The sequence below is a fragment of the Nelumbo nucifera genome, chromosome 1 (assembly GCF_055504915.1).
Source record: "Nelumbo nucifera cultivar China Antique chromosome 1, China Antique-T2T, whole genome shotgun sequence".
In the NCBI taxonomy this organism is placed as follows: domain Eukaryota; kingdom Viridiplantae; phylum Streptophyta; class Magnoliopsida; order Proteales; family Nelumbonaceae; genus Nelumbo; species Nelumbo nucifera.
In genome coordinates, this window is record NC_142649.1 from 65,069,174 (window position 1) to 65,083,447 (window position 14,274).

Sequence of the window (14,274 nt, forward strand, 5' to 3'; positions counted from 1 at the left end):
GGGATCTGCATCTCATAAATGGGCGCTTCACAGACGCATCCACCGTCCATTAGGAGCATCTCACATGAGTAATAACTAATAAGTACGGAAGATGTTCCCAATCTATAGAAGGATATGTGTGTGCGGTGCCTATGAAGCGCCCGATATGACGAGCAAATCTGCTCTCATTTTTAACCTTCATAGAAAAATATAAAATATATATAAAATAAATTAATGGGTATTAATATATTATTATTTTAATATTTAAAAATGAAAAAAGAAAAAAATCAAATATAAAATACATAAAAATTATAAAAAATTATAGAAATTGCAAATAAAATTAAAAAATTATTTTTAAAGTATAGAAACTATAGAAATTGAAAAACAAAATCAAAAAATAAAAAATGTAGAAGAAACACCAAAAATTACAGAAAAAACACCGAAATTGCAAATAAAAATTTATGATCGTAGAAAATAGAAAAATGTAAAAAACAGAAATTATAAAAAACATTGAAAATTATAATAAAACACTAAAAATGCAAAAAAAGAAACTAGAAAAATTGAAAACCGAAAAAAACCATTTTTCCTCTAACTCACTATTCAAGGGTAATTTGGTCATGAAAAATGTTATTTATGCTAACATGGACACCTCTATTAAGAAGCATTAACGGTCCTAACGGAATGTGAGTTTTGGAAAATAAAAACTTACTAACATGGTGAGTTTTAAACATTTTGAAAAGTTGTGGTAAGTTTAAGAGAAATGTTGAAAACTTATTGTGAGTTTTAAACAATTTCCTTTTTTTCTTTGCTAGAGCACGAAATTGAAATTGAACTCACTTGCTCGTGTTTGCTAATTGCTAGCTACTATTTTCGGATATCATATCTTTTCCCTATCATAGTTGAACTCTTTCCTCTATTCTGGAGTATTTACTAAAACCTCTTCCATTAGCTTTAAAAAAATGGTTTCTATTTATAATTGCCACCATGTCACTTGGCTCAATTTAGAAAGAATACAAATATAAGTATGTAAATATAAATACATATAAAATAAAACAAAATACAAGTTTTACATTATATATTAGTATTTGTACTCCTTGAGAATTAAATGGCGTTTGATAAAATTTGAAATCAGAAGTATGAAAAGTTAAAAATATATTAAAAGTGTCTGAAATCTGAAAAATGGGCATAGATGCTTTTCTACTTTTTAGAGGCTCTGAATCCAAAAGTTTGTTTGTGTTCGATCAACCCTTTACCATATGAAATTCATTGATTTTACTATTTTACCCCTAAAACATACTATTTGGAAATGTTGAATTCAATTTGTATTATCTCATAAAAAAAATATTTTTCAACCTCAAAATAATATTGAAACAATACAAATAATAAATAATAAATTATTAAATGAAATTATTAAAAAAATAATAATTAATGACTATAAAAAATATTAAAATAATTAATAATTAAAATTTTACACAAATAAAAATTAAAATAATGTTTAAAAATTAATGAAATAATTAATTATTAATTGGACCACTTTGCCCCCTCGTCCAAACTCGGTAGTCGGATCATTCATAGTAGGCAAACTCCCGGAAATGGGAGGCTCTCTGAAATCACAATTCATTGTTATCAAATAGCCAATAATCTCAGTAAGCCAAACCCAATAGCTACGCAACTCAAATCACAAAACTAAAGCTAACCTGATACTAAAATATTAGACTAATTTAGATTAACATTAGAGTAACTCAGATGCTATTACGAGTTGTAGCCATGGCTAATATAGCATATAAAAGTTCAGTCTAACAGTTGATAGAAGGAGAATGATATGCAAAGAATTCAAAACTTTCTAACCTTTCTATTCAACTAATTTTAAACTTCAGTAAAAAGAATAAACAAAATGAACAGTAAAACCAGGAAAACCATGAAAGATGACAATCATTAAAACCAGCAAAGGCCTATTTGATTTCTAAATAACCAACAAAGAAATGTTTATAGACATGGACTGACGATGGGAGTTCATAGAAGCTGGTTGGTTCTTTGTCGGCTCTCTGTCTCCCATTAGGTTCCGATCATTCTGAAGAGATTTAGGCCTAAATTCATTAATTCGTTGTTGTAGGGAAGAGCTCAATCTGCTTTGTTTTATGTTCAGAGAATGACTTCTTTGAGCGACAATAGTGTCTAACGATTGCAACCGAGAGCTGGGAGATAAGACACAATCCTTTGGGTGTAGGTTTCGATGGGAAGGCAGGGGAGCGAGAGAGAGAGAAGGAACCGCCGCCGTTGTAAGTTGCAACGGCAGTGGCGGGAATACAGAAGAGAGAGAGTGTGTGTAGCGGCGATGGAGCTTCGTTAGGTTGCAAACTCGCAGTGAGAGAGACAGAGAGAGTGTATGTTCGATACGAGTTACATGAAGGATAAAAACATGTAATATTAATTTTTTTAAGGGCATTTATGTCTTTTATATACCTCTAATTTACATATGAACCATTTAGCAACCGCTCTATCTCTTAGAAATTAAGATTTGAAATCCAATTTCAAATCTCTAATAAGAAGGCATAGCAAACGCTTGGTGGCGTCTCGAAAGCAACTTTTTCAGATTCAGACATTTGAAAAGTGCAATCAAATGCCACCTTAGCTTAAATGTTGTTAACTTATAGAGCCAAATGACTTAAAACAAGTTTTAACACCCATTCAACCAAACCCTCCTCTTGGAATCAAGCTTTTGAGTTTCTTGTAGTGCTGCTACTTTTGTCTATACAAGACAACTTTGGATTTTGGTGTTTTTTTAGAGATGTAAAGATGGGTGTGCCTCAAACTCATACCCATGGGTTGTGTTGGGCTTGGTTTTAAGGCCCATGGGTCAGCATAGTAAGACAAAAAAAAGGTGGGTCATGCTAGCACAAGCTTGTGGCCCAGCACGACATGACCTGTTGACACAACCCAAGACAAGTTGCTCTGACCTGCTAAAATATAGTCATTGGAGAGCCTCCAATGACTATTTTTTGCTTTTTGGTGGGTTTTTTACATAAATACTCCCCAACAACTATAAACAGCTAGCTTGGGGAAAAAACCCCCTGACATATATATAACATCTAATTTAGGGGGTACTTTAAAGTAATAATTAACTTTATGGACCCTCGTAATAACTCTAAAATGGCTAGTTTAAAAGGGCTTTTTGGTTAATTGAATTAATTCCAATTCCTATAAATAAACTTTACCTCCATCATTCTCATACTTCTTATACACGCTTTCTTAAATATCTCAAGTTATTAATTTGGGAGGCCTAAAATCTTCATCAATTGAAATCAAATTGGGACTTTAGACCATCGGACCGAGTAAGTTGCAATTAATTTTAATTTTTTAGGGTTTTAATATTATAATTTTTAAAAATTGTCAGTTCCTCTCAAAATCCTTTTCCCAACATGTTTGTCTTTAAGGATGTAAAGTCACAATACGACAACACCAATATAGGTGTTAATGGTTCTATGGTTGATGTTGTTGAAGCCACCCCTAGTATTACTACTACAGGGAAGAAAAAAGTCTAAGCTGTCTAGCCTAGTTTGGAAATGCTTACTATTGACACTCTTGAGGAGAAGGGAAGAAAAGTTGTTTGCATGATATGCAAGAGTGGCTATAGTCATAATAGCAAGGGTAGAACTAGCCATTTGACTAAACATATGGCCATTCAAAAAAATGATGATAGTCAAATTCAATTACAAATTAGGCATGGGTTTTTTGGTAATTTTCAAAATTCACACAACAAAATGAGACAATTATTAGCTAAATATATTGTACATGTTGAACAATTATTTTTATTAGCTGAAAACTCTAGACTATAAAGATTTTTACAACAATCAATAAATCTTTGATTTCAAAAGTTTATGACAATACAATTAGAGTAGATGCTTTAAAAATTAGTTATTCATATAAACAATATTTAATTTCTACGTTGTCAACTCTTAATTCTAAATTTGCATTTATATTTAATATTTAAACTTTCAAATATAATATAAGTTATATTTACGTTACAAGGCATTTTATTGATGGACATTGGCTTTTGCAAAAAATAATTTTAAGTTTTACAAGACTTGAATGGACACATACTGGCCCAACAATTGTTGCAAGTATATTAATCATTAAATACTATACATACTTATGAAAATTAAAATAAAGGTTTTTTTATTAGTTTTAATAATGATAGTAAGATTCTACAGTAAATATTTTAAAACCTTAATTAAAATCATGTTTAAATGGTAAATTATATCATATTAGATGTGCATATTGCATCTTAAATTATGTGTTCAAGATGCTTTAAATATTATTTCTCATCATATTTCCAAAATTAGAAATTGTGTTATATATATTAAAAGTTATGGTACAAGAAAACAAAATTTTAAATATTTATGTAAAAAATACAGTCTAAACTATAGAAATTTTGTATTAAATGCTCAATATAGGTGGAATTATACTTATTCTATATTAGAGTGTTGTATTTCATACAAATATATTCTTACTAATTTTTATAATAAAAAAATATTTCATGATTTTATAGTCGATGATGATTGGCAAATTGCAATTTATATAAAATATTATTTCTACTAAACCCTCTGGTGTCTATAGTTCCATTAGAGTATTGTTTTAGTGTAGGTACTAGGGTACTAGACAACAGGAGAAGTTGCATGAACGATGAAAGTCTGGGGATGTGTATATGCTTGATGGATTTGGTTGGATGCTGAAAATAACTACAAGATCAAGAAGGACATGACACTTCTCACAATGTTTTACTAAAAGCTAATGATGTAGATCAAAGTTACATAGATGGAGGTGGAACATTGTATTCATTAAATTCAAATGAAATAAAAAAAATTGAAATTTTCTCTTCAATTTGTTGTCTACTTTGTATTTTGTATTTTTCTTACTTGTTAAATTTTTTCCCAAAGTTTGTATCATCCTTAGACTTTACTTAGCAAATATATATATATATATATATATATATATATATATATAACAAGAAAAAGACATTGCCCAGCTTAGCCCAGACCCCGCACCATGGGCCTGCTTGGGCACATGTCGTGGGTAATGCCAAGCTTGACCATTTAGGGTTTTCAAGTCAAACTGGCATGCCTAAGACACAAACCGCTAAGGCACAAATGATCCACAAAATTGTGACATTCCAACATAGCACAATTCACTTTACACCTCTAGTTTCTTGACTTCAGACAACTTATTTATTTTTCTATGTATCAGGGATTTAACACATTCTTATCTAGAAATGGATCTTTTGTAAATGATCTTAATATTGGGGATTTTGGTCATATATGAAGTGGCCTCCTTCAAATAAGGTGTAAATAGATTAGAGTAAACATGCAATTGATATTTTTCTCCCTTTCTTTTTTGTAAATTAAAGGATATAGGTATTTTGTTCATTCAAACAATGACCATTTTTTTAAACTATTAAAGGGGTGAATCTATATTCATCCTCATTGAATTGTCACTCACACCAACATCATAACACTTGCACCTGTGTTTTGGAAAACATCTCCACAATTCCACGTGGAGAAGTAACGGTTAAACACCTACCAAATTTGAAATCCAATCACAATCCCCTGCTCTTGGAAACCAACCCCAAAACAATTCCATTTCCTTCCCTTTTGGTCAAAGCATGAGGAATGTGCCAAAATAATTAAAAATTCCTGGGTCTTGAGTTGCAAGGTTTATTTGCCTTTCGAACAATAACAATGCTCAAAAACCTCAAATCCAAGTTGAGAGCTTGGAATAAAACAAATTACAAGAACATAGTTGATATTGAGGAAGCCAACAATGAACTACAAGTGGAACCACAAACCTAAGAGATCATGAGGAAATAGAAGACTTAGAGGCCCTGTTCGCTTTTTGGTAAGTTATTTACCTGGGTAAATGTAGTTACCTGGGTAAGTTTTTCCTTGGAAACATTTATTTGGATATTTTATTTCTCATGTAAATAAGGCGATGGCCATTTTATCCACAAAAGATCAATTATTAAAAATGACATTTTTGTCCCATTCAAGTGTCTGCAACTTTCCCCCTAAGTGAGCAAGTTATTTACCCACCTTGGAGATGGGTACCACTTACCCAGAAAATAAACTTTTCCTGGTCCCACAAATCTAAAAAATGAACATGGGTTTCTTGGTCAATGGGAATCGAAATCCCATTGACCAACTTTCCCCCATCTCAAAATCTGAAAAAAAAACACCCCTAGAGAGTCAACATGAAAAATGGTTGCATAGGGAAGAACAACTCTGGAGGTTAAAATCCATAAATTTGTGGTTAAAGGCAATGGCCATTTTAGCCACAAAAAATCCATTATTAAAAATGACATTTTTGTCCCATTCAAGTGTCTGCAACTTTCCCCCTAAGTGAGCAAGTTATTTACCCACCTTGGAGATGGGTATCACTTACCCGGAAAATAAACTTTCCCTGGTCCCACAAATCTAAAAAATGAACATGGGATTCTTGGTCAATGGGAACCAAAATCCCATTGACCAACTTTCCCCCATCTCAAAATCCGAAAAAAGAACACCCCTAGAGAGTCAACATGAAAAATGGTTGCATAGGGAAGAACAACTCTAGAGGTTAAAATCCATAAAGTTGTGGTTAAAGGAAAGAGATAAAAAACACCAAGTTTTTTCATCCCCAAACAAAAAGTAGGAGATGATGGGCACATATAAAGTGGTTGAAAAATGAGGAGGGGAATCGAATAATGGAGAAGAAAAAAAATAAAAGCTCTAAAAAATCATTTCTTGGAGAGTAGTGAAAGAGAAGAGAACAGGAGCCATTGTCTTCTTGAAGACATAGAACTACCAACAATCTCAGAAGAAAAGGGTTTAACTCTCATTGGTGTTCCCAATAATGAAGATATTATAGTAGCAGTCAGCTCCATGGCACCCCATAAGGCACCAGGCTTTGATGGCTTCGTATCCTACTTTTACCAAAAATATTGGAATGTGGTAGACAATGATGTTTGCAAGCTAGTGAAAAAAGCTTTCTCAGGAGCGAAAAACTTCTCACATTTATACCAAAAACCAAGCTAAAAAAATAGCATTTTAGGCCCATTATCCTTTGCATTGTTTTCTACAAAATAATAGCAAAGGCCCTTGTGAGCAAAACCCTTCATACCCAAAATAATTCTACCCAACCAAGCAGGATTTGTGGAAGGTACATAATTGACAACATCCTCTTTAAAGTACAAGTTTTTTCACCATATGAGCAAGAAAAAAATGAAGAAAAAGTGGGTAGCCATTAAACTTGATATGGAAAAAACTTTTGATAGAATGAGTTGCAGTTATATCTTGGTTGTGTTGAATAGAATGAATTTCCCAACCAAATGGTGCAACCTAATTGAACAATGCATTTCAACACATACGATCTTCGTCAAATTGAATGGAGAAGTAGAAGAACATTTTCAGTCCCATCGAGGACTCCAACAAAGAGACCCGCTCTCACCATATCTCTTTATCATAGGAATGAATGTTTTTCCAACCATGCTTCTAAAAGTTATGGAGAGAAATTAAATTCAAGAGATCGAAGTATTAATGAATGGGAAAATGCTAACTCATCTACTTTTTGTAGAAGATTGTATTGTCTTTAGCAAGGCTGGTTTGAACCATCTTCAAAGTTTGAAGAGACTCATATCGACTTTTGAAGGGATGTCCGGGTTAGAAAATAAATTATAGCAAACCAAGTATCCCCTTTAGCAAAATCACCCCTAGACTGCATCAGAGACTTGTTAGCAAGTATCTCAAAATAAATGCTATGAGCCTAAATGACAAGTGTTTGCGATCAGGCATGAGCCCTCTCACAAGCTAGAAGGTCATAAAGAGATGGTTGAAAAAATAGAAAAAAAAAAGAATGAAAGGCTGGGCAGGCCCGGGCCCTCTCATAAGCTAGAAGATAGCTCAAGTCATTCCCCAATACTGCATTTATGATGGACACTCTATCAAATAAAATACACAAATAAATGGAGAAATTACAAAAGAATTTCTGGTGGAAATAGTGGGAAAGGAAATCACATCATTAGTTGGGAGAGCATTTGCAAACCAAAACACTTGGGAGGTCTCGATTTTAGATGCACAAGAGAAGTAAATAAATCTCTTTTTGTGAAGCAAATGTGGAGGCTTCTCACCCGTAGCAACAACATGTGGGTTCAACATATAAAAGATAAATACTTGGGGAATAATAAAAGCTTTTTTCCAAAGAAAGGCAGTCCCAAGTCACTCACCATGGTGGAAAGCAACTCTAAAGCTAAAAGAAGTGTTAATAAAAATTTTTTGTTAGACCCTTGGGAATGAGAAGGAAATAGACATTCCAGAAGGCCCTTGGATCCCATGGTTGATCAATCATAAACTCGGGCTAAAGCATCAAATGACATTCCCATCAAACAAAAGGACGATAGAAAATTTCCTCAAACCAAATCAGTCATGGGATATTGACAAGCTAAAATAGTACTTCTAAGGTCGAGAGTGTTGCGGCAATCAACAACATGCCAATCCTACGCCATAAAGAAAACAATCTCTTGTGGAAAGAGATTCAAAATGACACTTTTTCAATAAAATCAGCATACTAGCTCTTGATCTAACAAAATGAAATGGGAAACCACACCATCAAATGGTTAAGAATTTGGAAATTTAAGGTCTCATTTGGTTCGTGGGATTAGGGGTTTGGAATCGGAATCAGAATGGCTCCAATTTTTTGGTTGGGCGGAATCGGGTTTCCATTCCCATTCATAGTGGAATGGCATTCCCCCATTTGAGAGAATGGCCATCCCTTCCCCCTCCATTGGGAATGATATCCTATTCATGTTGATTCTAATTTTCATTACCATTCTTGTCTAAACCAAATAGATTATGGGAATAGACCATTCTGATTCCAATTCCAGTTCCAATTTTGATTTTGACTTTGAACCAAATAGACCCTAAATGCCCATTTTCGATGCCAACTCTTCATATGAAGTTCATGAAGAAAGAAAATAAAGCGTAAGACAAACATGTGGCACCTAAGGCAGTCAATTGACATAAGTTGTTCCTTTTGCAATGGTTCACCAGAAACCCATATCATCTCTTTCTAGATTGCTCTCTAACAAGAGTAGTTTGGTTATAAGCTCAAATCAGGGTAAACCCCAAGCTCTTTGGGGGGCATTGATCTCTTTAACATTTTAGAGTGGTGGAGAGAACACAATTGTTGTGATGGGCTATAGTATTATCACTACACGTTCATGCTTGCTTCTATCTTATGTGCCATATGGGATATAAGGAATAGGAAAGTTTTTTCATGGAGAGAAAGCAAACCCCTGGAAGATAATACAATAACCTCAATTCCCAATAGTTAATAAAGGTTCCTCAACAAGATTTGTCTATACAATTCGAGGTGAAGCTATATGTTGATGGATCATTGGAGCCAACCAAGGTTTTATAAATTGACCCGAAAATGGAACCATCGTGACCACCAGTTTTTGGGTCAGTGGTTCAATTGTCCGAATTAAACAGCTCAACCAGTTTGCATCATTATGGCAAATATTCTTACTTACTCTTAGACTTTAGTCTTTTATGAAACCAAAATCCACGAGTCAGTAATAAATTGATCAAAGCCTGTGGATATATAGAATTGGTTCAAGGCCAATCCAGGGTCGGTTCCATTAGATTTTAAGTAGAACCTACCTATTTATTATTTACTATCCCTAGGCAACATCACCCATTACCATTTGCTTAAAATCCTGTGGTAATTAAATTTTGAATCTTCTCAATGAACTAAACCAAAATAAGCAAAAACCACCTGCAAGGGAAGTATGTTTCATACACCAAATTGAATTCAGATCTTTCAGATTTAGATCGGAATTGAATAATACAATCAATACACAATCGAATTTGATCCCATCAGGTTAATAATGAAGAATAACCATGATTGTACCGTGATGTTTGTTCAGTGGGAGCGTCTTGTTGTCTCCTGGAATGTCTTGCTCCTGTATATCATCCATATAATAATGCCTGTGCCAGCGCCAGAAATAATATGATAGTAGGGACTAGTGAACGATAACGGGAAAATATGGTGGGAAACAGAAAAAGATGGGAAAGAAAAAATGGGGTGAAAATTTTTTATGTTTCATTGTTTGGTTGCAAGAGGGAAAATAGTGAGAAAATCACCCTAATAATAATTATTAATTAATTAGTAACATTTGTATTATTTTATATTTTACTATAACTAAAATAATTTTATAATCATCTAATTAATTATTAATTAAGAATTAGTATTTTAAGGTTTATTTTATTAATATTTACTTTTATTTTTAATTATTTAAAAAGATTATTATTTAACTAATTTTATATATTGAATGATTAATTAGATTAACTATAAAATAATTTTTAATTATTTACCCCGGGTAGGGTAGTGGCTACTGGCTAGTGGGGTACGTACAAATCCATCTTACTGCCTATATCTGGAACAATGTGATTATGTGAAATGGGCAAAGATTCTAGATGTGTGCTGAAGGATGGATTTGTATAACTGGCGATCTGTATTCAAATGCGGAATGTAAGGCCAATAAGGGAAACGAAAAGACAACGCTAGTCGGGCGCTTAATGCGAAAATTTGAATGGAGACGGCGCCAACAGAAGAGACAGCTGCAATGAGTTCTTCTCTGCCAAGTCTTTATGGCTCATAGGCATCACCTGAGCCTCCTCTTGAGGGCTGTTAACGGGACTCACGGAGACCCTCAGCCTCTTCCTATCCTAATCCTCTAAATCTTTTCCATTTCATTCATAACTTCGTATTCTGCTCTTCTTCCAAATCTATGATCTCTCTCAAATCTGAACCCTCGTTTTGAAACCCCCTTACTACTCTCTGTTCCTCATTCTCGAACATGGCCTCTATCAAGCACTCCTCTCGTTATCCCTCATTGGATTCTCGATCTTCAGCGTCTTCTCAAGTCTCTGATCCCTCCTCGTCGTCCGAGCTCAAGAACCCCAGCAAGAATCGTTCTGCTCTCAAACGCCTAATCGCCGGCTCAGGCAACCGACGTGGATCGCCCGATCCCGTTTCCATGGCGGAAAATTCCTCTCGCATTCTTTCTAAGACAAAGTGTTCTGATCTAGCTCTGCCTAAGGTCAAGAACGAGCAGAACTTGAGTGCTATGGTAAAGAAGTTCATGGAGAAGAGATCAATGCCCAAGACGGGATCCAATAAAACGCAACTGATTATTCCAGCTGATTTTATTGCGGAGGATCTGAAGAAGACGGGAGCTAAAGGCTCAACCTTTTCTGCTCTTCCCAGGAAATTGTTCCAGAAAGGTTCTTCAGCAACACATCGAATTGAGGCAAAGGCATTGACGGAGGTCAAGTCAAATACCAGGACATTAGCCATGGTGCTTAGGAGCGAGAGAGAACTACTGACACAGAATAAGGAGTATGAGATGGAGATCTCGGAGCTCAAATTGATGCTAGAGGAGAAAAATAGAGAGGTAATTTTCTTCCTGTGTATTTCTGTTCCTATTTTTTTTTTATCACTTATTTCGAGCTTTTATCCTATGAGAAAGAAACTTCATGCCTGTATGAGATTTATCTTTCAATTTTTTGTTTAATTTACAAATGACAGCATTTAATCATTTTTCCTTTTAGCTGCAACTGTACCCCAGAATTTCCAATGTGATCCCAAATTACAGCATTATAGACCCAGAGATTCTCGTTATTATCAGGCTCTTTTTTATTTTGAGTTTTGCCCTTGTTTTTTCCTTTTGGTAGAAGATACCATCGGAATTGGATTCATTAGTTTATACTGTTAGTGTTATCGACCTTAAAATCACAAAAACTGGTTTAGATGCCTTTTTTTTTGGTTTCATGAAAGTTTTGAACATGCATTTGTTAAGCTTCAGAACTGAAGATTCTCTGATACTTCATGTCTGTTCCTGCGCTTCCGCAGGTTGAAAAGTTGAAAGACTTGTGCTTGAAGCAAAGGGAAGAGATAAAGTCCTTAAAGAGTGCCATTTTATTCCCAGATGTTATGAATTCCCAACTTCAGGAACTCCTGGAGAAGCAGGGCTCAGAGCTGAAACAGGCAAAACAACTCATCCCAACTCTCCAAAGACAAGTCACTTCTCTTACAGGGCAGCTCCAAATTCTTGCAGAGGATCTTGCGGAGGTATATCCTTATGATACGAATTGCACAAATATCATAACATCATATTCTGCAGCTCAAAAGTTTTTCAGGTTTTTATTTTCCAAGACACCTTTCCAACTAGGACCGGAATATTTGATTGTTTAATTCTATGGGATTGTTTTCATTTGCAAACACACGGCAGAATCAATTGCTTGTAGCTTGCCCCTGAGGGAAAAACTCTGGGATACCATGATTTGGAAATGCACGCTTAGTTTTGCTTTGTCAAACTGTTCCTTTTGCTTACCCCACTCGTAGAACTTCATTCCCTTTTGTCAAAGGTGTAAAAAGACTTCTCCCAACAGAAATAGCTGATGCTATTGAGCACCGAGTGTAGATGAGAAACCACTATGATAGATGAAGTACATATTTCCGCATAGCACAATCTGGGAACCTCCTCTACTAGCATGAATCTACTATGCCCAAACCCGGACTTACACACTGTTAATTTGTCATGTTCAAACCTGGACCGTGTCCAGAAGTTATAAAATGTGAATTTGATTCCATCCTCAAAGAAATGCATTTTTTTACTTATTTTTTATTGTTGTGAAAGGCCTGCAGCGTTTTTGTTTCCTTTATTGGTTTAGGGCCTTTAGGCTTCAAATTTTAACATATGCATTCATTAAACAGGTGAAAGCAGATAAATTTGCAGCTAGGGCATGTTTTGAAGGTCATGTCAACTCTCCAAAAACGCCATCATATGATCAACAAGCGGCTAATTCTTTGGTAAGCAAGCTGCAATTCAAGCTGATACCTGAAACTTTTACATTTAATTAAACCATTGCTGCTAATATTGCTGAATATGCGCTAGCTATTTTTTGCATGGGAGGATTGGAGAAACTCATTCTTGTTAATAAATGCTTACTTGCTTTTGAATTCATGCTCAAAGCCAAAACTCAACAAAGATATATTGCGTTGAAAAAGTGGCCTAAATGGATAATGAATTTAACACAATCAATACCTAAATTTAGTATACTACTTTATGATCAACCGATAGAATGTGATGGATTAGGTTGTCATGGGACAAAAGTCTGAATCATCTGGCTATATCATTATGCATTGAGCACTTAAAACTGTGAACTAGTAACAATTCAAAGTTCAAACATGCACCATTATAATACACTTAGAGTGTTTATGGCTTAATTCTGGAGTTCCTTTATTTTCTATTACAATTGAATCATCGTTTTTTTTTCTTCTTTTTTTTTTCCTTTTAACTACGTGGGAAATATAATTTGAGCCTGAAAGTTCTAATGTCATCTGGAGTTATTTGTATATTTTGTCTCTAATTTTGTGAGAGACTGCACAGGAATATAGTTCTGGGGATTCAATAACCCCTGGTAGTCCAGATGACATGTTGCTCAAGGATTTGAATCCTTGCTTGACACCTTATTATTCCATGATGAAATCCAAGGTACACATGCCCCTAAACTTTGGAATCTTCTTTATTTTTCAGTCTGTCATGTTTCTAGTTTTTTATTTTGTAGTTATGGGGATTCAATAACCCCTGTAGTTTTTTTTTTATTATTTGGAAATCCTGATGTTTAATAAATAAATTATTCTCTTAAAGGAATTTGAGATGAGGGGCTACAATTCACCACCTGAAGAAACTTTTGAGAGCGATATACAGGTCTGGGAAGAGAATGCTGTAGGGTTTCAGGGCGAGAAACTGTCAAAGAGTTCTGAATATTGCCAGAGGCCACGTTTGGGGAGTACTGCTGCTCTTGCAGCTCGCAGATCAGATGAGAACAAATGCACCAATGGAAAGCCAATGCATCATAGGCTTTTCTGAATGGGAAACTTGGCATCAGGTTTTAGTTCAGTTGCCATTTCTTATTTCTGTTTCCCCCCAATTCTTTTGTGTTTTGTTGAAGGCTTCCTTTCTGCTAAATATATATTTTTGTATTTGAAAACTATATCATTCATAATGATCTATAGATGTCTGATATCAATTAGATGTGGGCTCTATTGCTGCAGACCTTGTTGAGAATTTGCAACATATAGATACATATATTGGATAGAGGCCAATAATTCATTGCATCAATTTGGCTCATAAAAAATCAACCTGATGAACATTGCAGTTGTCTAGTTTCTTACATTATTTTGAATGGTTAGAAAATG

The 14,274-nt window shown here is 34.5% G+C and overlaps 1 protein-coding gene across 1 annotated transcript; it reads left to right on the forward strand.

Annotated features, from left to right (window-relative positions):
* The first annotated feature begins 10,630 nt into the window (after positions 1-10,630).
* Positions 10,631-14,107, forward strand: LOC104594226 (structural maintenance of chromosomes protein). Its single transcript, XM_010254432.3, has 5 exons — positions 10,631-11,464; positions 11,923-12,141; positions 12,787-12,882; positions 13,463-13,567; positions 13,724-14,107. Exons 1-5 carry the CDS (start codon positions 10,868-10,870, stop codon positions 13,943-13,945), a joined length of 1,239 nt encoding a protein of 412 aa, XP_010252734.1. The 5' UTR covers positions 10,631-10,867; the 3' UTR covers positions 13,946-14,107.
* The last annotated feature ends 167 nt before the right edge of the window (positions 14,108-14,274 follow it).